The sequence below is a fragment of the Ornithorhynchus anatinus genome, unplaced genomic scaffold, assembly GCF_004115215.2.
Source record: "Ornithorhynchus anatinus isolate Pmale09 unplaced genomic scaffold, mOrnAna1.pri.v4 scaffold_77_arrow_ctg1, whole genome shotgun sequence".
NCBI lineage: Eukaryota > Metazoa > Chordata > Mammalia > Monotremata > Ornithorhynchidae > Ornithorhynchus > Ornithorhynchus anatinus.
Genome location: NW_024396934.1, coordinates 547195 through 573479, shown reverse-complemented (window position 1 = coordinate 573479; position 26285 = coordinate 547195). Strand labels below are relative to the sequence as shown.

At 45.4% G+C, this 26285-nt stretch overlaps 1 protein-coding gene and 1 pseudogene across 1 annotated transcript; one reads left to right on the top strand and one right to left on the bottom strand.

Moving 5' to 3' along the window:
• Positions 12009-12951, top strand: ORNANAV1R-PS3582 (vomeronasal 1 receptor ornAnaV1R-ps3582 pseudogene; annotated as a pseudogene).
• On the bottom strand, positions 15463-16437 carry LOC100083290 (olfactory receptor 14A16-like). Its single transcript, XM_001513818.5, has one exon. The coding sequence runs from the start codon at positions 16435-16437 to the stop codon at positions 15463-15465; it is 975 nt and encodes a 324-aa protein (XP_001513868.4).
• Positions 16438-26285: the final 9848 nt, after the last annotated feature.

The following is a 26285-nucleotide window of genomic DNA, read 5'->3' as shown; positions in this document are numbered from 1 at the left end:
AACAGTGTTTGACACACAGTAAGTGCCTGTTAATATTATTATTATTATTACTAATAGTAGTAGTAGTAAGCACTCATTGAATACACAAATGAATGAATGAATATTAGTGAAGGAAAAGGTAGGAGAGATCACATTATTTCAGCCTCTCGCAAGCCTCAAATGAAATGAAGCTAAATCCCACAGTGTCCAGCAAAGAAAGGTAAGCGGGTGAGCAAAGAGGCTGAAACTAATCAGCCAATCTTCTTCTTCTTCAAATGCTGTCGAGTTATTTCTGATCCATAGCAACTCCATGGACACTCCCTCTCCAGAACATCCTATCTTCTACCATAAAGTCGTTCTGGCATGTGTTTACATATCCTTGGTATAGATATAGAAGTGTTTTTTCATTGCCATCTTTTGCGCAGTAAAAAACCTGAGACTCTGCTGTTGTCTTTGAACAACATTTTGATCCCTCGATTTGATTCTTTGATTCTTTCCCGTGCCTCTGCTGCCCAGCACAGGTGAATTGACTTTGTTGACTCTTCAGCTTAGACTTTTTCATTATGGGAACCGTACATGGCATAGCTCCAAACTTCATCAGCATATGCAAGTTCTCCTGCCACGATTCGTAGGAGAGATCAGTCAATCAGTCAATCATATTTATATTTATTGAGCACTTACTGTGTGCAGAGCACAGTACTGAGCTCTTGGGAGAGTGCAATATAGCAGAGTTGGTAGACACATTCCCTGCCCACAATGAGCTTACAGTCTAAAGAGGAGCACAGACATCAATAGAATTAAGTAATCTAATAATAATATATAATATGAAGAATAACAATAATATTATTATTATTATAACAAATCAATTGATGGTATTTACCGAGCACTTACCATGTGCAGAACACTGTACTAAGTGCTTGGGAGAGCACAATACAACAATTAACAGACACATTCCCTGCCCACAATGAGTTTACAGTCTAAAGAGTATCATGTCAGGTAAATCAGTATCACATTGGGCAGGTCCCAACATGGAGGCTCCCAGAGGGTCTGGACCTCCTCTCTGCAGGACTTCAGGGTCCGCAGGAGCAGCGTGGCTTAGTGGAAAGAGCATGGGCTTGGGAGTCAGGGATCGTGGGTTCTAATCCTGACTCTGCCACTTGTCAGCTGTGTGACTTTGGACAAGTCACTTAACTTCTCTATGCCTCAGTTACCTCATCAGTAAAATGGGGATTAAGACTGTGAACCCCACTTGGGACAATCTGATAAACTTGTACCTCCCCCAGAGCTTAGAACAGAGCTTGGCACATAGTAAGTGCTTAAAAAATACCATTATTATTATTATTATTATTATTATTATTAAAGATTGGATGGACTTCCAAGAAATGCAACTCCCAGGCAGAACTCCCATTAGATGCCCTCTGGGAATCCTCCAAGGAACAGCTAGAGCTTTGTCAGAGGAGATTGCCAGAGTCGGCAGGAAAGTATTTCAAGCCTTCGTGCAGGAGGAGAGAGGGAGCAGAAGATTATACCTATACACTAGAGCATCTCAGTAGAGCCAGGAACAGCTGGGAGACTAATGGAAATGTGAATATTTGGGACCAGCAGGGATCGGCACCCTCAATCAATCAATCAGGGGTATTTATTAAGCATTTACTGTGTGCCCCGAGCACTGTACTGAGAGCTTTGGAGGGTTATAATACAACAGAGTGGGTAGACACGTTCCCTGCTCACAGTGATCTTACCATCTGGGGGTTATAGATTACTATTATTATTATTATAGAATATAAAGGATTATAGAGTTTAAACCCTCATCCCAAGTCTTTCCCAGTGAGTTTAAATAAGGGAGAAGAACTTAGTATAGTGGTCTGCAGACAGTAAGTATTCAATAAATGCCATCGATTGACCGATTGTACTCTCCTAAAGTGCTTAATACAGTGCTCCTGCAAACAGTAAGTGCCCAATTAATATATTGATTTAGTGTACAGAAAGTTATATATAGGTATCTTGTCAGTCACTGATCTCTTCTCTCCCTCTCTCCTCTCTTTTCTTCTTGTTTCCTCGTCTATCCTATCACCCTCTCTCTCTCCTTCTCCTGCTCTCTTTCCCCCCTTTTCCTCTTGCTTCTTACTCTCTTTCTCTTTCCCTCCCTCTTTGCCTTGTCTTGCTCACCTCCTTCCTCTTTTCTTTCTCTTTCTATTTTTCCATCTGATGGTCTTTGCCTTTATAGGTGTGAACCATCCGTGAACCTCAGTAGCTCTGCCCCCAAGTACTTATTCATTATTGAGTACATGATTTATTATTATTACTGTTTATTATTTATTGAGTGCACACAGTAAGCACTCAATCAATATGGTTGATCGATGGATTGATTGCTTCATGGTGGTTCTTTCTCAAACTCTGTTTCTCTGACCCCTTCTCTGCTACATTTCCCTTGTCTTTCTTGGTCTCTGTGTGTTTCAAAATGTTTCCACATCTATTTCTCTATCTCACATCGTTTGTGTCTCTGACCTTTCTTTTTGTGTCTTCTTCAAAGTTTGTTGTACTCTCCCAGGTGCTTGCTACAGTGTTCTGTGAAGTGGAGATGGTGCTTACTGTATATCAGGCACTGTACTAAGTATTGGGGTAGATATGATATAATTGGGTTTGACACAGTCCCTGTCCCACATAGGGCTCACAGTCTAATCCTCAATTTACAGATGAGGTAACTGAGGCATAGAGAAGTGAAGTGACTTGTACAAGGTCCTTTAGCAGACAAACAGAGCCGGGATTAGAACCCAGGTCTTCTGATTCCTAGTCCCGTGTTCTATCCACTGGTCCTTGCTGCTATATCCCCACTCAATAGAGTAGTCTTTGCCTTATTTGCTTGTTTCATAACTAGGGATCAAAACTCTCAATAATCCACATTGTACTGTTTAGAAATATCAATAGGCCACATTGCTTCTCACTAGGCCATACTGCTTCTCTGCACAGAATGAGACTTCTGTTCATTCCCTGAGCATCACTTCCTCCCAGGATGCTTTGGTAATCTATTCCTAGGAAGGCAAGTCACTTAACTTCTCTGTGCCTCAGTTACCTCATCAGTAAAATGGGGATTAAGACTGTGAGCCCCACGTGGGACAACCAGATTCCCCTGTGTCTACCCCAGCACTTAGAATAGTGCTCTTCACATAGTAAGCGCTTAACAAATACCAACATTATTATGACTAACCCTGGTCCTGTTCCTATTCCCTAAATGACTCTTTGATCCTCCACGGGACAATTCTCACTTATATGCCGTTAATGAAACACATTTAACCTGAATTGTTTTCATGCGTGAAGGGATGAAAAAGATTCAATGTTTGATGTAACTTAGTATTTATAGTGAATTATGTCCCATTCCTGGAGAGGAACCTGGGTGATTAAATATAACATCTGTGAAGCAGCGTGGTCTGGTGGAAAGATCATGGGCCTGGGAGCCAGCGAATGTGGGTTCTAATTCCGACTCTGCCACTTCCCTGTTTGTGACCTTGGGCACATGGAAGTGTGACCTGAGTGAACTTTTGTGTAACCTTGTTGTGTGACCTTGGAGAAGCAGCATGGCCTAGTGGATATAGTACAGGGCTGGGTGTCAGAAGGCCCTGGGTTCTGATCCCAGTTCCACCACTTGTCTGCTCTGTGACTTTGGGCAAATCACTTCACTGCTCTGTGTCTCAGTTACCTCGTCTGTCAAATGGGGATCAAGATTGTGAGCCCCATGTGGGACATAGACTGCATCTAACCTGACTACATATATCTACCCCAGCGCTTAGTACAGTGCCTGGCACCAATAAGCACTAAACAAATACAATAAAAAGTCACTTACCTTCTCTAGGCCTCAGGCTCCTCAACTGTAAAATGGGGACTCAATACTTGTTCTCCCTCCTACTTAGACTGTTAGCTCCATGTGGGATCTTATGATCCTGTATTTGCCTCAGCACTTAGTATGGTGCTTGACAAATGCCATAAAAAATAACAAAAACAAAACCACAAAAAACCCTTTGCCCATGTTCTGACTAATTGTGTAACCTCCTTGCCTGTGAGCCTTATATGATATCTTGGGGATTTCAGCTAGGGGTTCAAAGGTGGGAGAGCTGAGAGTGACATAATTAGATGGGGACCTTGGAAAGAAAGAAGAATGAAAGTTTGGGAGCAGCCCGTGAAGAATAATGGGTGGGGAGATGGGGACAGAAGATAACCCATTTTCAGTTCCATTTCCCTCTTTCTCTCCCCCTCTCCCCACTCTCTTTTTTTCTTTTTAATAATAGTTAAGTGCTTACTGTGTGCCAGATACTATACTAAGCCCTGGGGTGAAGATAATCAGGTTGGACACAGTCCATGTCCCTCATGGGGCTCATAGTCTTAATCCCCATTTCACAGATGAGGTATCTGAGGCACAGATAAGTGAAGTGACTTGCCCAAGGTCCCACAGCAGACAAGTGGCAGAGGCAGAATTAGAAGCCAGCTCCTCTGACTACCAGGCATGGGTTTTTTCTTGGACTTTCTGCTTGATGTAGAAACTATGGGTAACCATTGGAGGTTCTTGGGGCAACAATGCCAAAACAATCCATCATCAATTATCATCGGTGGTATTTATTGAGTGCTTATTGTGTGCAGAGCACTGTACGAAACATTTGGGAGACTACAATGCAACAGAGTGAGTGGACAGGTCTAGAGGAGGAGCAAGACGTTAATACAAAGAGAATTTATAATACATAATTTATAGTTATATACATAAGTGCTGTGGGGCTGAGGGTGGGGAGGACATCAGATGTCCAAAGATCACAGATTCATGCGCATAGATGATGCAGAAGGGAGTGGGAGCTGGAGAAAAGAGGGCTTAATCTGGGAAGGCCTCTGGTAGGAGATGTGACTTTAATAAGGCTTTGAAGGTGGGGAGAGTGGTGGTCTGGCATATGTACATGGGGATGGAGTTCCAGACCAGAGGGAGGAGGGCTGCCTGGTGTGTGAGTCTAAGATGAGCAACAGGGCTCAAGGCGGAGACCCTATGCTCACTTGAAGACCAACAAAATCATCCTTCTGACCACGTTTGCTCTGGATGTCTCACGATCTCTTTCTTGGTACCCTCAGGCAGACCGTGGACCACATGGCTAACCTCACCACGCTGACGGGATTCCTCCTCATGGGGTTCTCGGAAGTCCGGGAGCTGCAGCTGGTCCATGCCGTGCTGTTCCTCCTGGTCTACCTGGCGGCCCTGACAGGGACTCTCCTCATCATCACCACTACCGCCCTCGACCAGTGCCTCCACACCCCAATGTACTTCTTCCTCAGGAACCTGTCCTTCATCGACCTCTGCCTGATCTCTGTCACCGTAAGTCCATCGTCACCTCCCTGACTGACCTACACTCAATCTATTATTGGGGCTGTGTGACACAAGTCCTGTGTGTGATTTTTTTCATGGGTTCAGAGATGTGTGTCCTCATGGTGATGTCCTATGACCGCTACGCTGCCATCTGCCGCTCCCTGTGCTATGATATCATCATGAACCGAGGGGCCTGTGGGAAGATGGTGGCCACCTCCTGGCTTAGTGGGGGCCTGTTTGGGGTGATGTACTCAGCCGGGACATTCACGTTAAGCTTCTGCAAGTCCAACACGATCCAGCAGTTCTTCTGTGACATCCCCTCCCTGCTGAAGATTTCTTGCTCCAAAACACACCTTGTCATCGATGTCAGCGTGGCTATTGGTATTGGCTTTGGTTCCTTCTCCATTGTAGCTATCATCACCTCTTACTTCCGCGTCTTCTCCATCCTGCTGATGCTCCCATCCACTGAAGGTCAGGCCAAAGCCTTCTCCACCTGCCTGCCTCACCTCGCCGTGATGAATGTTTTTGTCTTCACTGCCGGTTTTGCATATTTATAGCCTCCCTCAGACTCTCCCTCGACGCTGGGCCTGTTGGTGTCCGTTTTCTACACAGTGGTGCCCCCCAACCCTGAACCCCCTCATCTACAGCCTGAGGAACCGGGACATGAAGGCTGCACCGAGGAGGATTTTCTCTGTCAACCTCAATTCTGGGTGAGTTGATCCCCTCTCTCTCAGTTTCCTCATCTGTAATTTATTTATTTTAATGTCCGTCTCCCCCTCTAGACCGTAAGATCGTGGTGGGTAAGGAATGTGTCTGTTCTACTGTTCTATTGTACTCTTCCAATCGCTTAGTACAGTGCTCTGCACACAGCAAGCATTCAATGAATACAATTAAATGAATTAAGGAATTAAGGAATGAATCTGTAAAATGGGGATTAAATCCCACTCACTCCCAACTGGACTATAAATCCCATTCGGGACAGGATTTGTGTCCAACTAGATAATGTTGTATCTATCCCACTGCTTAGAACAGTGCTCAGCACACAGTAACTGCATAACAAATATAATAATAGTAATAATAATAATGATACTATTATTATATTTGTTATGCAGTAACTAAGACATAATACTAAGACATAATATAGTGAACAGGACCCAATCGATGCTCAATAAATAATGTTTCTCTATTTCCACCATTCTTTCTCAATTGCAACAATTTGAGGCAGTGTAAAGAGTGGAATACAATTTTATTGTATTGTGCACTCCCAAAAGCTTTCTGCAGTGCTTTCCACATAGTAAGTGCTCAATAAATACCTTGTTAACTGATTAATGTCTGTCTACCCCTCTAGATTGTAAACTCCTTGTGGGCTGGGAACACATCTACCAACGCGGTTATATTGTACTCTCCCAAGTGCTTAGGGCAGTACTCTGCACACAGTAAGCACTCAATAAACACCGTTGATTGATTCAAAAATGTCTATCTCCCCTGCTGGACTGTAAGATCCTTGTGGGCAGGGAACATGTCTATCGACTCTGTTGAAGAGAAGCAGCATGGCCTAGTGGATAGACCATGGACCTGAGAGTCAGAAGGACCTGGGATCTAATCCTGGCTCTGACACTTGTCTGCTGTGCAACCCTGGGCAAGTCACTTAAGTTTTCTGTGGCTCAGTTACCTCATTTGTAAAATGGGTATTAAGACTGTGAGCCCCATGTGGGACAGGGACTGTGTCCAACCTGATTACCTTGTATCTATCCCAGTGCTTAGAATAGTGCTTGGCACATAGTAAGTGCTTAACAAGTGCTATAATTATTATTATTATTATTATTATTGCACTCTCCCAAGTGCTTAGTACAGGGCTCTGCACACAGTAAGCACTCAATAAACCTAACTGTGGAAATAGCTGAGTGGAAACAGTACGGGCCTAGGAGTCAGAAGGATCTAGGTTCTAATCCCACTCCGCAACACTTCTGCTGCGTGACTGGGCAAGTCACGTAACTTCTCTGTGCCTCAGATCCCTCATCTGCAAAATGGGGATTTAGACTGTGAATCCCATGTGGGACCCGATTATCTTGCATCTAGCTCAACACTTGGCAATGCTTAACAAATACAATTTTTATTATTTTTACCCTCTCTTTTCCTTTGCTCTTCTGGGTTCCAGATCCCCATCCTTCATTTAACAGCTCTATGCTGGCAGACTCAGATTTGGAGCTACCTGAAGTTCAGAGAACAGTTAGGGCCCAGCTGCTCCTGGCTGTTTTGCCATGAGGAAACAAGTGGTTTATCACCACTAGGGACTCCCCACTCTCTGCTCCTACCTGACAGTGTCAGGCTCCTACTGATAACAGAACAATGGCAACCCTAGAGGGAGATGAGCTCATGAAATCTTTCTTTATAACTATCGTCTCAACTCACTGACCAGCGGACCCTGCTGGGTCAGACGTGTCCACGTCCCTCCAGTATACACCAGCCCAGTGAGTGATTTTTTTCTGCCTCAGAATCTGAGACTGGAGATGGAGGGAGACATGAAGATGAGAAACAGCTAGTGGATAGAGCTGGGTCTAGGAGTCATGGGATCTGGGTTCTAATGCTGACTCTGATTCATTGTCCAAGGTCAGCAGAGGACAAGTGGCAATCGTATTTATTGAGTGCTTATGGTGTGCAAACCACTGCACTAAGTGCTAAGGAGAGTATGATATAACAGAGTTGGTTGACACGTTCCCTGCCCACAGTGAGCTGACAGTTCAGAGGTTACTGAGACACATATAAGTTCAGTGATTTGCCCCAGGTCACACAGCAAACAAGTGGCAGACTCAGGACTAGAACCCAGGTTCTTCTGACTCCCAGACCTGCGCTCTAATACAAGTTTCATTAGAGAAACAAAATGTGCATGTTGGGTTGTAATAGATCAGCAAGGAAAGGCAGGAGGGGGAGAGCTGTTGGAGTGCCTTAAAGCCAATGGCAAATAGATTTTAATAATCATAATAATAATGATGGTATTTGTTAAGCATGTGCCAAGCACTGTTCTAAGGGCTGGGACAGATACAAGGTTATCAGGTTGTCCCACGTGGGGCTCACAGTCTTAATCCCCATTTTAAAGATGAGGTAACTGAGGCACAAATAAGTGAAGTGACTTGCCAACATCAAATGGCTGACAAGTGGCTGATTCGGGATTAGAACTCACAACCTCTGACTCCCAAGCCCGTGCTCTTTCCATGAAGCCATGCTGCTATGGATAGGCAACCACTTGAGGAGTGGGGAGATGTGGACTCTTCTGTTTTGTAGAAAAACAATCCAGGAAGAGAAGTGAAGTATGAACTTGAAGAAGTGACAGGAGGCAGGGAGGTCAGCAAGGAGCTGATTCAGTAGTAGAAATGGGATAGGAAAGGTGCTTGGATCAGCGTGGAAGCAGTTTATTCGGAGAGGAAAGGGCAAATTCTACACATGCTGTGAAAGTAAAGCTGAGAGGATTTGATGACAGATTGAATATGTGGGTTAAATTCAATAGTATTTATTGAGCGCTTACTATGTGCAGAGCACTGTACTAAGCGCTTGGAATGAACAAGTCGGCAACAGATAGAGACAGTCCCTGCCATTTGACGGGCTTACAGTCTAATCGGGGGAGACGGACAGACAAGAACAATGGCAATAAATTGAGTCAAGGGGAAGAACATCTCGTAAAACCAATGGCAACTAAATAGAATCAAGGCGATGTACATTTCATTAACAAAATAAATAGGGTAATGAAAATATATACAGTTGAACAGACGAGTACAGTGCTGAGGGGATGGGAAGGGAGAGGGGGAGGAGCAGAGGGAGATGGGGGGAAAAGAGGGTTAAGCTGCGGAGAGGTGAAGGGGGGTCGGTAGAGGGAGTAGAGGGAGAAGGGGAGCTCAGTCTGGGAAGGCCTCTTGGAGGAGGTGAGTTTTAAGTAGGGTTTTGAAGAGGGGAAGAGAATTAGTTTGGCGGAGGTGAGGAGGGAGGGCATTCCAGGACCGCGGGAGGACGTGGCCCAGGGGTCGACAGCAGGATAGGTGAGACCGAGGGACGGTGAGGAGGTGGGCGGCAGAGGAGCGGAGCGTGTGGGGTGGGCGGTAGAAAGAGAGAAGGGAGGAGAGGTAGGAAGGGGCAAGGTGATGTAGAGCCTTGAAGCCTAGAGTGAGGAGTTTTTGTTTAGAGCGGAGGTTGATAGGCAACCACTGGAGGTGTTTAAGAAGGGGAGTGACATGCCCAGAGCGTTTCTGCAGGAAGATGAGCCGGGCAGCGAAGTGAAGAATAGACTGGAGCGGGGCGAGAGAGGAGGAAGGGAGATCAGAGAGAAGGCTGACACAGTAGTCTAGCCGGGATATAACAAGAGCCCGTAGCAGTAAGGTAGCCGTTTGGGTGGAGAGGAAAGGGCGGATCTTGGCGATATTGTAAAGGTGAAACCGGCAGGTCTTGGTAACAGATAGGATGTGTGGGGTGAACGAGAGAGACGAGTCAAAGATGACACCGAGATTGCGGGCCTGAGAGACGGGAAGGATGGTCGTGCCATCCACGGTGATAGGGAAGTCTGGGAGAGGACCGGGCTTGGGAGGGAAGATGAGGAGCTCAGTCTTGCTCATGTTGAGTTTTAGGTGGCTGGCCGACATCCAGGTGGAGACATCCTGGAGGCAGGAGGAGATGCAAGCCTGAAGGGAGGGGGAGAGGACAGGGGCAGAGATGTAGATCTGCGTGTCATCTGCGTAGAGATGGTAGTCAAAGCCGTGAGAGCGAATGAGTTCACCAAGGGAGTGAGTGTAAATGGAGAACAGAAGAGGGCCAAGAACTGACCCTTGAGGAACTCCAACAGTTAAAGGATGGGAGAGGGAGGAGGCGCCTGCGAAGGAGACCGAGAATGACCGGCCAGAGAGATAAGAGGAGAACCAGGAGAGGACGGAGTCCGTGAAGCCAAGGTGAGATAAGGTGTGGAGGAGGAGGGGATGGTCGACTGTGTCAAAGGCAGCAGAGAGGTCAAGGAGGATTAGAATGGAGTAGGAGCCATTGGATTTGGCAAGAAGGAGGTCATGGGTGACCTTAGAGAGAGCAGTCTCGGTAGAGTGGAGGGGACGGAAGCCAGATTGGAGGGGGTCCAGGAGAGAATGGGAGTTAAGGAATTCTAAGCAGCGATTATAGACGACTCGTTCTAGGATTTTGGAAAGGAAGGGTAGTAGGGAGATAGGGCCATAACTGTAAGGGGAAGTGGGGTCGAGAGCGGGTTTTTTTAGGATGGGGGAGACGTGGGCATGTTTGAAGGCAGAGGGGAAGGACCCATTGGAGATTGAGTGGTTAAAAATAGAAGTTAAGGAAGGGAGGAGGGCAGGGGCGATGTTTTTTAAAAGGTGAGCCGGAATGGGGTCCGAGGCGCAGGTGGAGGGGGTGGCACTTGCGAGGAGGGAGGAGATCTCCTCTGAGGATACTGGAGGGAAGGATGGAAAAGTAGGGGAGAGGGGGAGGGGTGACTTTGGGGAGCTCAGACCTGATTGTGTTGATTTTTGTGATGATGTAGGTGGCCAGATCATTGGGGGTGAGAGATGGAGGAGGGGGAGGAACAGGGGGCCTAAGGAGAGAATTAAAGGTCCGGAACAATTGGCGGGGGTGACGGGCATGGGTGTCAATGAGAGAGGAGAAGAAGTTTTGCCTGGAGGAGGAGAGGGCAGAGTTAAGGCAGGAAAGGATAAATTTGAAGTGTGTGACGTCGGCTTGGTGCTTAGGAGATGAGTCGAGAATAACACCAAGGTTGTGGGTATATGAGACAGAGACGATGGTGATCTTGCTTATGTTGATGAGAAAGTCTGGGATAGAATTTTGGTGGGAAGATGAGGTACACTGTTTTAGATGTGAAGAGAAGCAGCGTGGCCTAATGGAAAGAGCATGGTACAGGGAGTTAGAGGACCTGGGTTCTAATCCTGCATCTGTCACTGGTCTTTCCTTTCACTTCTCTGAGCCTCGCTTTTCTCAACTGCAAAATGGGAATTAAATCCTACTTCCTAGACTGTAATCCCCATATGAAAGAAAGACTGTGTCCAACCTGATTACATTGTATCTATTTCAGCCCTAAGAACAGTGCTTGGAATGTATTAAGTGCTTAACAGATACCAAAATTATTATTATTATTATAACGAGGATGAAGTTGGATGCGTACAGTTTGTAGACTGTAAGCTCGTTTTGGGTAGGGACCACGTCTATCAACTCTGCATGACTTAGTGGAAAGAGCATGGGCTTGGGAGTCTGAGGTTGTCGGTTCTAATTCCATCTCTGCCACTTGACTGCTGTGTGACCTTGTGCAATCCACTTAACTTCTCTATGCCTCAGTAACCTCATCTGTAAAATGGGGATTAAGACAATGAGCCCCAAGTGGGACAACCTGATTACCTTGTATCTATCCTAGTGCTTAGAACAGTACTTAGCACATAGTAAGTGCTTAACAAATACATGATTATCATGACTATTATCACCCTCCCAAGTGCTTAGTACCATTCTCTGCACACAGTAAGCACTCAGTAAATATGTTCAATTGAGGGAGAGTTGGAATTGCTTCAGCCCTGTGCCCTGGGTTCTGTTGGATTCTGGGTTCTGTCAGATTTTTCCTGGTGACCGTTGCACAGGGTCTCTTACTTTCCTTTACATATTCTGTTCCTCTTAAGACTCTACCTACAAACCCCGAGAAGTGAGAATGCTCACTTTCTCCAATGAGGTGGTCCAGGGCATCTGCTTTCTCTTCCAGACCGGAACAGGGGTCATGGGAAACTCCTTCCCCATCACTCTCCACGTTTCCATGATCCTCCTGGAACCCAGGCCAAAACCCACAGACCTGGTCATTGTCCACCTGGCCCTGGTCCACACTCCGATGCTCCTTACCAGAGTGGTCACTGTGTCAGCATCAGCTCAGCGTCTGCAGCTTCTGCAGATGGACATCGGATATAAGACGTTCGCGTAGGTGTACCGGGTGACCAGAGGCCTCTCCATCTGTACCACCGGCCTCCTGAGTATGGTTCAGTCCGTGATCATCAGCCCGAGTTCCTCTCTCTGAGCCCAGCTAAAAGCCCAGGTTCAGAAGAATATCCTCCTAATCCTTATCCTCCTGTGGCTCCTCAACTTGATCATGGACATCAACCTCCTGTTCTCCCAACGTGACCAGCTGCCAGCCCAGATTCAGTGATGACTACTGTTCCATCAAGCCCATCAGCAGCCTCGTAGGGCTGTTCCTCTTCCTTATGGCACTCTGTGACGTCCTCGCCTTGGGAATCATGGGAAACTCCAGTGGCTACATGTTCTTCCTCCTCTTCCAACACAGCCGGAAGGTCCGCCATCTCCACGGCCAGCGCCCGCCTCCTTGGAAATCCCCAGAAATGAGAGCAACCCAGACCATTCTGTTGCTGGTCAGCTGCTTTGTGGCCTTCTACTGCACGGACTTCATACTGTCACTGTTTCTGGGGAGTTCCCTCAGGAACAACATCACCCTCCTGAATGCCAATATGTTTGTGGTCAGCGGCTATGCCACCGTCAGCTCCTTCTTGCTGCTAAGCAGTAACTCCAAGCTTGCCAAGTTCTGGGAGGTCCGTTTGAGGAAGACAAGGCTCCATCTCCATGAGGAACCTATGTTCTTCCCAGGATAGTCTTTTATACCAAGGGATCCTTCCTGAGTAGTAGCAAGACCTAGTGGATAGAGCACACACCTGGAAGTCAGAAGGACCTGGGTTCTAATCCCAGCTCTGCCACTTGCCTGCTGTGTGGCCTTGGGCAAGTCACTTAACTTCTCTGTGCCTCAGTTACTTCGTCTGCAAAATAGAGAGTAAGCCTGTGTGTCCCATATGGGACATGGACTGTGTCCAACTTGATTAATTTGTATCTACCCCAGCACTTAGTACAGTATCTGGTACATAGTAAGCATTTAACAAATGCCATAAAAAAAAACAGCACTCAAATTCAGTACTTTCAGATTACAAGATGAACATACTGTCTCTTGTGATAAGGGAGCTGTGGGCAGCGCTACAGTGCAGAATTAAGGAGCGAGTGAGTTCAAGGGATCGAATAGAGGGGGATAGAGTCAGAAGACTTGGGTTCTAATCCCTGCTTTGCCACTTGTCTGCTGTGTGCTTGGGCAAGTCATTCCATGTCTCTGGGACTCAGTTTTGTCAACTGTAAAATTCAATACTTAGACTTTGAGCCCTTGTGGGGCAGGGATTGTGTCTCTGACTTGATTAACTTGTATCTAACCCAATGTTTAGAAGAATGCTTGTCACCTAGTAAATGTTTAACAAATACAATTTTACTAAAGTCATGGAGCAGAAAGGGTTGGTGAATTAAGGATGTTGTTCTTGAGAATGAAATTCTGGGGCTCCTAGATGTGCCATTTCTATATGTCCCTCCGTAGAGGAGTGTAAATCTCTTTATATGACCGTCTGGAGCCCTTGCACTTTTTAAATTCAGGTGATTTTTTGCCCCTAATATTTTCATCCAGCAATCCCTCTGATCCCTCCAAATCTCCCCTACCCCCAAATTACTTATTATCATCATCTCATCATCATCATCATCATCATTGTCTTCATCATCACAGCATTTCCAACTCTGAAAGAGGTCTGAGAAAATAATGATATTTGTCAAGTACTCACTATATATTAAGCACTGGTGTAGATACAAGATCAGAAGCAGGGTGGCTCAGTGAAAAGAGCCCGGGCTTGGGAGTCAGAAGTCATGGGTTCTAATCCCGGCTCTGCTACTTGTCAGCTGTGTGACTTTGGTCAAGTCACTTAATTTCTCTGTGCCTCAGTTACCTCATCTTTAGAATGGGGATTAAAACTGTGAACCCCACGTGGGACAACTTGATCATCTTGTATCCCCCCCAGTGCTTAGAACAGTGCTTTGCACAAAGTAAGCACTTAACAAATACCATTATTATTATTATTATTATTATCACATTCTAAGTAGGAGGGAGATAGATATTGATTCCCCCTTTTACAGATGAGGGAACTGAGGCCCAGAGAAGTAAAATGGCTTGTCCAAGGTCACATAGCAGACAAGTGATGGAGAGTGAAAGGTGAAAGGATTCAATAAAGGAGGAGTAGAAAAGCAAGTGTTTTCGAGACACACAGGGGTCCATGGCGTGGGTCAAGGGGTTAGATGTTACAAACATCAGGGAGACCAGTTCTTATCAATCAGTGATATTTTATTGAGTGCTTACTATGCCCAAAGAATTATACTAAGAACCTGGAAGACTACAGTACCAGAGAGTTGGTAAACAACTCTGCCTGCAATGAGCTTACAGTCTACAGAAATTAGTCAATCAATCAATGGTATTTATTGAGAGCTTACTGTGTGCAGAGCACTGTACCAAGCACTTGGGAGAGTACAATAGAACAGAGTTGGTCAATGCAATCCCCACCCACAAAGAGCTCACAGTCTAGAGGGGAAGATGGACATTGAAATCGATTCCTGATAGGGGAAATAATCAGTTAGTCAATCATCAATCAAGTAATCCCTCAATCAGTCTAAAAATCCCCAACAAAAATAATCAATCAATTAATAGTATTTACTGAGCACTTACTGTTCTCCAAATGCTGTACCAAGTGTTGGGAAAAGCACAGTAAAACAGAATTGATAGACATGATGCCTGACCACAAAGAGTTTACATTCTAGAGGACAGCTGGGCAGGAGGAGAACAGGGAATGGGGACAGGACAGTGAGGAGAGGGAAACAAACTCTTGTGCCAACCAAGTAGTAGGGGGACATGCCATTTCTCCTCACTTTGGGGCAAGAGAATTTTCAGCTCTCAGAACGGATGATTGACCTCTTCCAGAAGAAATGGTCATTTTCTGTTAGGGAACCGTTTTCTATTAGAGAACCATTATGAGAAGCAGTATGATATAGTGGATAGAGCACGGGCTGGGGAGTCAGAAGGTCATGGGTTCTACTCCTAGCTCTGCCACTAGTTTACTGTGGGACTTTGGGCAAGTCCCTTCACTTCTCTGTGCCTCAGTTACCTCATCTGTAAAATGGGGAATGAGACTGTGAGCCCCATGTGGCACAGGGACTGTGTCCAACCCGATTTGCTTGTATCCACCCCGGCGCACAGTACGGTGCCTGACACACTGTAAGTAAGTGTTTAACAAGTACCACAGTTATTATTATTATTCCAGGCATAACATCCTCCTTAGAGCAGCTTTCACAGCCTGATTCCTCAAACTGTAGATGACAGGGTTCAGAGCTGGGGGTACCATGGAATAGAAAACGGACAGAAGCAAGTCTAGGCCTGTTGGACAATTGGAGGATGGAATTAGATATTCAGAAACACCCGTGGAGATGAAGAAAGTCATGACGATGAGATGGGGCAGGCAGATGGAGAAGGCTTTGGATCGGCCCTCTGCCGATGGCATCTTCAGCACAGCCGAGAAGATGCGAATGTACGAGACGGTTATGTATGCGAAACAGATAGCGAAGGAACTGGCAGACAGGACAATGAGTGAATATTCACTTATGTTTCCTTGGGGACCAGAGAGCTTCAGAAGCTGGGGGACGTCACAGAAGAACTGGTGGATCACGTTGGGCCCAGAGAAGGGTTCAGAGAAGGTGGTGGCCATGTGCATGAGGCCGGAGAGGCCCCCGCTGAGCCAGGAGGCGGCCGCCATCTTCCCACAAACTCCTCTGTTCATGATGACCTCGTAGCGCAAGGGGTGGCAGATGGCGGCGTAGCAGTCGTAGGACATCACTGTGAGCAGGGCCACCTCAGAGACAACGGCCGAAACAAAGAAAAACACTTGCAGAACGCAGCCCTGGAAAGAAATGGAGTTGTTGGTCACTGAATTGAAGAACGATTTGGGGACAGTGACGGAGATGAGGCAGAGGTCGAGGACAGACAGGTGCCTGAGGAAGAAGAACCTGGGGGTGTGGAGGTGCCGGTCGAGGGTGGTGACGGTGACGATGAGGAGATTTCCCGTCAGGGCCACCAGGTAGATCAGGAGGAACAGCGTGGCATGGACTAGCTGCAGTTCCTGGACCTCAGAGAACCCTAGTAGGAGGAATTCTGTCACTTCCGTGCCATTGGCCATCTGAGTGAAAAGAACGTTTGGAGGAAACTTCTGTTTGGTGACACAGCAAGAAGACATAGTTTATTGACTGTCTGAAAACTGTTGTGACAAAGGTCCCCATGTGGACAAAAACTGCAAGAGAGCACAGGAGTTCTTGACAAAGTGTGCCTCTCAATTTATCCTTCCCATAACTCTCGTGATAAACCAGTTACTCTTCTTGGTTTCCTAGAGTGTAATACTTCTGGCCTCAGAGTCCTAGCACTAATAACAATAATAATAATAATGATTGTGGTATTTATGAAGTGCTTACTATGTGTCAAGCACAGTCTTAGTGCTGGTGTAGATTCAAGATAATCAGGTCCCACCTGGGGCTCAAAGTCTAAGTAGGAGGGAGTACAGGTATTGAAACCCCCTTTTGGAAATGAGAGAACTGAGGCACAGGGAAATTAAGTGACTTATCCGAGGTCACACAACAGGTAATTGGTAGGTCAGGATTAGCACCCAGCTCCTCTGACTCTCAGGCTCATGTTTTTTCCACTAGGCCATGCTGTTTGGTCTAGGCATTACCACGTACTGAAAAGGAGCATAGAAAGGTACCACTGTCCTGTCTCAATATTTGCAAAATAGAACTTCCTCCATCTAGTTCCAAGAACTTTATTTCTTCCTTGCTGCTTGCCTAGAAAACCTACTTACTTCCGGAATAGTTAAATACTAGTTTTAGAGTAAAAAAAAAAATGCCTCCCGATACAAGTAGTTGATGTCTAGGATATCTAGTACAGTACCTCAGTGCTTAGTACAGTGCCTGGCACATAGTCAGCACTTAACAAATGCCATTATTATCCATTATCACCTTTTAGGCCTGGTGGACATGGGTTTCACTTACCTCAATATACCTATAATGAGCTGTGAGAGTCATGCAGCTAGCCCCACATGTAGAGGAAGTGGGAAGGAGGAATTGTGGAAGTTGCTAAAGGAAGACAAACTTTCCTCCTGACCCCTTAATGAATCAAACAATCAATGGTATTTATTGATTGCTTACAGTGTGCAGAGTGTGGTACTAAATAATGGCAATAACTGGGGAATTCGTGAAGTGTTTACTATGTTCTAAGCACTGAACTGAGTGCTGGAATAGATACAAGAAAATCAGATTCTAATACAGTCTGACCTGATTTTCCGTTTTTTTTTTCTACTTAATAAGTGCTTACTATGTGCTAGGCACTGTACTATCGCTGGGGTAGATACACAGTCCATGTCTCACATGGGACTCACATTCTTAATCCCCATTTTACAGATGAGGCAACTGAGGCACAGAGGAGTGAAGTGACTTGCTGTCCCAAGGTAAACCCGGGATTCCCATCATCTCAAGGTCAAATGCTATCTCATGACTGCTTGAGCCATTAAGGCAGAACTTAGAAGTGCTGGTGGGATACCATTCCCACAAGAAGTGCTGGTGGGATACCGTTCCCACAACCAGAACTGCTAGGTTGACAGCCCAAGCCAGGAATTCAGAAGGTGTCTTTCGCCCCTGTGCCAATCAAATTAGGTATGGAGGAAGGGGGGGAGAGTGGAGATTGGATAAACTGAGGCCAGAAGCTGGAGTGGCCTAGGAGCACAGGTGATAAATACCTGTGGCCTCTGACCTTCTGTGCAGCGTATCAAGACTCGCAGCAGCCGGCTGTGGGTCACCTCTGCCCAGAGCTTGAGAAGCCCACTCTGCCTGCACCAAGTGAAGAGTCGTGGGATGGGTGAGTGTCCCATCCCACTGAATGCTCGTGGGGCTGAAAGCTAGGCGCTTTGCCACAAGTGGGTAAGGCCTAAGTGTATTCATCCCAAGTGGGAAGTGAATGTGGGTGGGAATTAGTCACCTCACCACATGCGAACAAACCATAAGTGAATTCCTCCTGGTTGGGATCTGGGTGTTTTACCATGTGCTAGTAACACATAAGTATATTCCTCCTGATAGGGAAGCTCTAATATCACTAAATAATCATATTCCTCCCAAAAGGGAGGTTCATTTCACCGTGTCCAAGATAATCAAATAATTCAATTTGTCTCGCGGAATAAATTTTGTATAAAACCCAGCCTTTCCATCCCCAGTCTCTCTCATGGCTCCGATTCCCAAATGAACCCATCCCCGGGCAACAGGTGACACTTACCCAAGGTCACACAGCAGACAAGTGGAAGAGCCGGGATTAGAACCCCTATCCTTCTGATTCCCAGACCCATGTTCTATCCACTAGACCACACTGCTTCTCCAGCACTATCTATCCCAGCTACCTACTGTATCTATCCCATCACTTAGTACAGTGCTTAACACATAGTAAATGCTTAAGAAATATCATTATTCTATTATAACAAATGTGATTATTATTATCATTACAAGAAGTCATTATTGTTTCCATGTTTTTGATAATCTTGTATCTACCCCAGCGTTTAGTCCAGTGTTCGACACATAAAGCAAGTAAATGTTTAACAAATATCATCATTAATGTTATACCAAATGTGATTATCATTTCAAGACTGTCACCATTCTGTCCATATGTTATTGGATGGCAAATAGTTAACCTTATCAGTTTTCTGTCTTTGAATATTTTCCCCCATTCTGTTCCTGCATATTGCAGGGGCCCATTTTGAATCAGCTTGGAACAAAAACTTTGAAATTATATTAATCAATCAATGAATCACTGGCCTTCAACGTCCACTCAGTCACTCACTCAATCATTTATGTTTACTGTGTGCAGAGCACTGTACTAAACACTTGGGAGAGTACAATATAATAGGATTGGTAGACACATTCCCTGCCTACAACGAGCTTAGAAGAGTTAAACAGAAGCAAGGTACATTTCCCTGACCTCAGGGATCTTACCCAGAGCTTAGTACAGTGCCTGGGACAATGTAAGTGCTTAACAAATAGCATCTAACAAATCAAGATACATGTTCCCTGCCCCCAAGGATCTTTCAATCTAATGGAGGAGACAAACAAAAATTTTACTCCCAGATACAGATTTTAGAGACTTCACTGCTCTACCCCAAAAGGATAATTATACCAAAGGCCACTGAATCTGAGTACACAAACTCATCATAGTCCCTTAACGCTTACCATATGGAAATGTTGATATTTTTCTGAGACAAAGGCAGTCTGGAAGGTGGACTGACAGAAAGATGGAACAGGTTACTCTGAGATCCAATTCCAGCTCTCTTGCTGACTTGCTGGGAGACCCTGGCCAAGTATCAGCCTTTCTCTGTGCTTCAGGATCGTCATGGGAATGAAGAAGGTAGATAATGGAAGGAACTTGTTTACGGTCAGATCACTCAACGTGAAGGATAATCTCCATCCATACAGAGGTGGTCAGTGTTTCAGATCTTCTGCTGTCACTGAAATTCCCTGACACCCACAAAGACACTCAACTGTGTATCTGAAATGCTCCGACGCACAAATACGTTTCATCAGGTCTCAGTGCATCGGTGGGAAACTGGTGATATTTAATGACCTGATGTGGCTTTTGGAGACAGGAGTCATGGGGAAAGTCCCATGGGGGGAGATGAAGGCAATTAGCCCCAGTGGACACTGTTGTGGAGATGTGGTCTGCTGGGAGAGGAAGAGGAGAAAGGAGGAGGCAAAACAGAATTTTAGTGCTATTAGAGGTTCATATTTCTAGACTGTGAGCCCGTTGGGTAGGGATTGTCTCTGTTGCTGGACTGTACTTTCCAAGCGCTTAGTACAGTACTCTGCACACATGTTCCATAAATACATTTGAATGAATGAATGAATATTTGCAGAGGCACAATTTTTGTCTAGTGGAAACATGGGTCTGGGTGCCAGAGGTCCTGGGTTCTAATCCCAGCACTGCCACTTGCCTGTTGTGTGAGCATGAGCAAGTCACTCAACTTCTCTGTGCCTCAGTTTCCTCAATGTAAAATGGGGATTCAATACCTGTTTTCCCTCCTACTTAGACTCATGTCCCATGTGGGGCTAATGATGAGGAGCAGCGTGCCTAGTGGGGAGCTCATGAGACTGGGAGTCAGAGGACTCAGAAGCCATGCCCAAAACTGAGCTTCTTATCTTCTCACCCAAACCCTCCACTCCCAGACTTTCCCACCATTGTAGATGGCACCACCATCCTTTCCGTCTCATAAGCCCATAACCTTGGCGTTATCCTTGACTCCTCTCTCTCATTCAACCCACATATTCAATCCATCACCGAATCCTGTCGGTCCCACCTTCACAACATTACTAATATCTGCTCTCTCCCCTCCATCCAAACTGCTACCATGTTACTACACTCATCCTATCCCTCCTAGATTACTGCATCAGCCTCCTTGCCTACCTCCCAACCTCCTGCCTCTCCCCACTCCAGTCCAGACTTCACTCGGCTGCCTGCATCATCTTTCTACAGAAACATTCAAGACAAGTTAACCCCACTCCTCAAAAATCTCCAGTATTTTCCTATCCATATCCTTATCGAACAAAAACTCCTCACCCATTGGCTTTAAAACATTCCATCACCTTGCTTCCTCCTACCTCACCTTGCTTCTCTCTTTCTACAACCCAGCCCACATACTTCGTTCCTCTGGTGCTAATCTTCTCAGTGTGCCTCGATCTTGCCTGTCCCACCATCGACCCCTGGCCCATGTCCTACCTCTGGCCCAGAAGACCCTCCCTCCTCAAATCTGCCAGACAATTTACTTCCACCCCTGGCCCCAACAAAGCCTTACTGAAAGCATATCTCCTCCAAGCAGACTTCCCAGACTAAGCCCTACTTTTCCTCATCTCCCACTCCTTTCTGCGTTGCCCTACCTTGCTCCCTTTTCTCTTCCCCCGCCCCCCCAATCCCAGCCCCACAGTACTTATGTGTATATCTGTAATTTTCTTTATTTGTATTGATGTCTGTTCATTTTTTACTGAAGTCTGTCTCCTCCCCTCTAGACTGTGAGCTCCTTGTGAGCAGGGACTGTTATTCTGTACTGTTGTATTGTACTCTCCCAAGAACTTAGTACAGTGCTCTGCACACTGTAAATACTTAATAAATATGATTGAATGAATGAATGAACAAATGAGTCAGAGGACCTGGGTTCTAATCCCAGCCCTGCCATTTGTCTGTGGAGTGATCTTGGGCAAGTCAGTTTTTATCTCTGTGCCTCAGTTCCCTCATCTGTAACATGGGAATTAAGACTGTGAGCCCCGTGTAGGACATGGACTACATCCAAACTGATGATCTTATATTTACTCCAGCTCTTAGTACAGTGTCTGGCACATGTAAATGCTTACCATCATCATCATCAGTGTTATTTATTGAGCACTTACCATATGCAGAGCACTGTTCTAAGTGGTTGGGATAGTTCAATACAACAGACCTGGTAGACACGTTCACTGCCCACAACATGCTTACAGTCTAGAGAGGGAGCGAGACATCGATATAAATAAATAATTCATAATGTACATATTTGCTGTGGGGCTGAAGATGGGGTGAATACCAGCTGACAATTCCATTAAAAAAGGGAATGGTGACAACTTGTTTAACTTTTGTATCTACCCCAGCACTTAGAACAGTGCTTGACAAGTGGTAAGTGCTTAACAAATATTATTATTATCATTGTTATTATCATAATCAATTCACATCTTCCAGAGTAGGGATAATACCAGTTTGGTTTGACACTCCAAGAAGGTGACTCTAAATCTCTCAAGTCTAGCTTCCTCAGTACTGGTTTGGACCTTCATATGTCTGTCTGGACCCTCATATATCAAGGCCACAGCCCAAACTGACCTCCAGGACTTCCCTGGGAGTGGACCAGGCTCAAAGCCAGTGAGAGAACTGTGCTCCTAAGGAGACCAATCCCCATCTCTGTGCAGGACACTGAACTAAGTACTTGGGAGAGTAAAATGCAACATAGTTGTTGACATGTTCCTTTGCCACAATGAATCAACTATTAATGGTATTTATGGAGTGCCTACTTTGTGCAGTCCACTGTACAAAGAGCTAGGGAGAGTACAACACAACAGAGTTGGTAGACACGCTTCCTGCCCATAATCAATCAATCAGTGGTGTTTAATGAGTATTTACTCTGTACAGAAGACTGCATTAAGTGCTTGGGAGAACACAACATATATATCATGTATTGTGTATGTATATACATATACATATATATTCATTAAATAGAATTTATTGAGCTCTGTGTACAGAGCATTGTACTAAGCACTTGGGAGAGTACAATACAACAATGAACAAACAGATTCATTGAATTGTATTTTTTCATTCATTCAATTGTATTTATTGAGCACTTACTTTGTGCAGAGCACTGTACCAAGTGCTTAATTGATTCTCTGTCATTCATTCATTCCTTCATTCAATTTATTTATTGAGCATTTACTGTGTGCAGAGCACTATACTAGGTGCTTGTAAAGTACTATTTGGCAGCAAACAGAGACAATCCCTACCCAATAACGGGCTCACTGTCTAGAAGGGGGGAGACAGACAACAAAACAAAACAAAACAAGTAGACAGGCATCAATAGCATCAATATAAATAAATAGAATTATGGATCTATTCACATCATTAAAAAATGAATAGAATAATAAATATTTACATATATACACAAGTGCTATGGGGTAGGGAGGGGGTAGAGCAGAGAAGGGAGTTGGGGCAATGGGGAGAGGAGGAGGAACAGAGGAAAAGGGGGGCTCAGTCCGGGAAGGTCTCCTGGAGGAGGTGAGCTTTCAGTAGGGCTTTGAAGGGTGGACATGTGCTAGTTTGGCAGATGTGAGGAGGGAGGGCATTCCAGGCCAGAGATAGGTTGTGAGCCAGGGGTCGACGGCAGGACAGGCCAGAACGAGGCACAGTGAGGAGGTTAGCAGCAGAAGAGTGGAGTGTGGGGACTGGGCTGTAGAAGGAGAGAAGGGAGGTGAGGTAGGAGGGGGCAAGGTGATGGAGAGCTTTGAATCCAATAGTGAGGAGTTTTTGCTTGATATGAAGGTTGATAGGCAACCACTGGGGGTGTCATGCCCAGAGTGTTTCTGTAGAAAGATAATCTGGGCAGCAGAGAGAAGTATAGACTGAAATGGGGAAAGACAGGAGGTTGAGAGATCAGAAAGGAGTACTTACTTTGTGCAGACTACGATACTAAGAGTTGGGAGAGTACAACACAACAGAGTTGGTAGACATGCTTCCTGCCCATAATCAATCAATCAGTGGTGTTTAGTGAGTATTTACTCTGTGCCGGACATTCTACTAAGTGCTTGGGAGAATACAACACAACTATATTATATATCATGTGTTGTATATATACATGTATATATGCATATATATTCATTCAATCGAATTGATTGAGCTTTAACTGTGTACAGAGCACTGCACTAAGCACTTGGGAGACTACAGTACAGCAATAAATGAACAGTCATTCATTCATGTTTTTATTCATTCAATTGTATTTATTGAGCACTTACTGTGTGCAAAACTGTACTAAGTGCTTAACTGTTTCCCTGTCCACAATGAGCTTACAGTCTAGAGGGTGTGAGAGAGACATTAATATAAATAAATAAATTTCAGATATGGACATAAGTGCTGTAGGACTGGGAGCGGGGATGAAAAAAGGAAACAATTCAGGGCAACGCAGAAGGGAGTGGGAGAAGGGGAAAGAGGGGTTTAGTCAGGGAAGGCCTCTTGAAGGAGATGTGCTCTCAATAAGACATTGAAAGTGGGGAGAGTAATTGTCTGTCAGATTTAAGAAGGGAAGGCATTCCAGTCCAGAGGTAGCATGTGGGTGAGGGTTGGGTGGTACAAAAGATGAGATAGAGGTACAGTGAGAAGGTTGGCATTAGAGGAGTGAAATGTGGGGGCTGGATTGTAGTAGGAGAGTAGTGAGGTGAGGTAGGAGGGGGCAAGGTGATTGAGTGCTTTAAAGACAATGGTGTGGAGTTTTCGTTTGATGAGGAGGTGGCTGGGCAACTACTGGAGTTTCTTGAGAAGTAGGGAAACATTTTCTGAACGTTTTTGTAGAAAAACGATCTGGGAATCAGAGTGAATTATGGACTCAAGTTGGGTGAGACAGAAAGCTGGGTGGTCAGCAAGGAGACCGATGCAGTAATCCAGGAGGAATAGGATGAGTGATTGTATTAATGTGGTAGCAGTTTAGATGGAGACGAAAAGGCTGATTTTAGTGATGGTATGAAGGTGGGACCGACAGGATTTAGTGATAGATTGAATATGTGGGTTGAATGACAGAGAGGGCTCAAGGATAATGCCAAGGTTATGGGCTGGTGAGACAAGAAGGATGGTGGTGTCATCTACAGAGATGGGAAAGTCAGGGAGAGGACAGGGTTTGGGAGGGAAGGAAAGGAGTTCTGATTTGGCCATGCTTAGCTTGAGGTGATGGGAGGACATCCAAGCAGAGAAGTCTTGAAGGCAAGAGGAAATGCGAGCCTGCAGAGAGGGAGAGAGATCAGACTGGAGATGTAGATTTGGATGTCATCTGCTTAGAGGTGGAAGTTGAAGCCATGGGAACAAATGAGTTATCCAAGGGAATGGGTGGAGGTGGAGAATAGAAGGGGATCCAGAACTGAACCTTGAGGGGACCCCCCAGTTGGGGGTGGGAGGCAGAGGAGTAGCCAGAGAAGGACACTGAGAATCAGTGGCCAGAGAGATAGGAGGAAAACCAGGAGAGGACAGTGTCAGTAAAGCTGAGGTTGGATAATGTTTCCAGGTGAAAGGGGTGATTGACAGTGTCAAAGGCAGCTTAAAGGTCAAAGGAGATTAGGATGGAGTAGAGGCCATTGGATTTGGCAAGAAGGAGATCATTGGTGACCTTTGAGAGGTCAGTTTCTGTGGAGTGAAGGGGATGGAAATCAGATTGGAGGGGGGCAGGGAGAGAATTGGAGGAGAGGAATTTGAGACAGCTGGTGTAGGCAACTCATTCAAAGAATTTGGAGAGAAATGGTAGGAGGGGAATGGGGCGATAACTGGACAGAGCCATGGGGTCAAGAGAGGATTTATTTAGGATAGGGGAGACAAGGACATGTTTGAAAGCAATGAGGAAGAAGCCACTGGAGAGAGAACAGTTGAAGATGGCTTTTAGGGAGGGAAGAAAGAAGGGGGCAAGTTTTTTGATAAGCCATGAAGGAATGGGGTTGAATGTGCAGGTGGATTTTGAGAAGAGTCAGGAGATCTCTAGAGAGAAGATACTATATGCATCTTTAAATTATAAATTATAAATGACTTATTTATTCATATTCATGTCTGCCTACCCCTCTAGAGTGCTAGTTCATTATGAGCAGGGAATGTGTCTGCTAAATCTTCTGTATTGTACTCTCTCAAGCATTTAGTACAGTATTCTGTACAGTTGACTGATAACTGAGTAAGTAGACACATTCCCTGCCCACAGCAAGCTTACCGTCAAGCATACTGTAAGCTCTTTGAGTAACCCAGGCTCCACTTCCCCATTTCATTCATTCATTCAATAGTATTTATTGAGCGCTTACTATGTGCAGAGCACTGTACTAAGCACTTGGAATGTACAAATCGGTAACAGATAGAGACAGTCCCTGCCATTTGACGGGCTTACAGTCTAATCGGGGGAGACAGACAGACAAGAACAATGGCAATAAATATAATCAAGGGGAAGAGCATCTCATTAAAACAATAGCAGATAAATAGAATCAGGGTGATGTACATCTCATTAACAAAATAAATAGGGTAATGAAGATATATACAGTTGAGCGGACGAGTACATTGCTCAGGGGATGGGATGGGAGAGGGGGAGGAGAAGAGGGAAAGGGGGGAGAAGAGGGTTTAGCTGCGGAGAGGTGAAGGGGGGTAGAGGAAGCAGAAGGAAAAGGAGAGCTCAGTCTGGGAAGGCCTCTTGGAGGAGGTGAACTTTAAGTAGGGTTTTGAAGAGGGGAAGAGAATTAGTTTGGCGGAGGTGAGGAGGGAGGG

What these genes read in the sequence shown, in the direction of transcription:
- LOC100083290 (XM_001513818.5), bottom strand. Translation starts at nt 16,437, where the DNA reads ATGTCTTCTTGCTGTGTCACCAAACAGAAGTTTCCTCCAAACGTTCTT.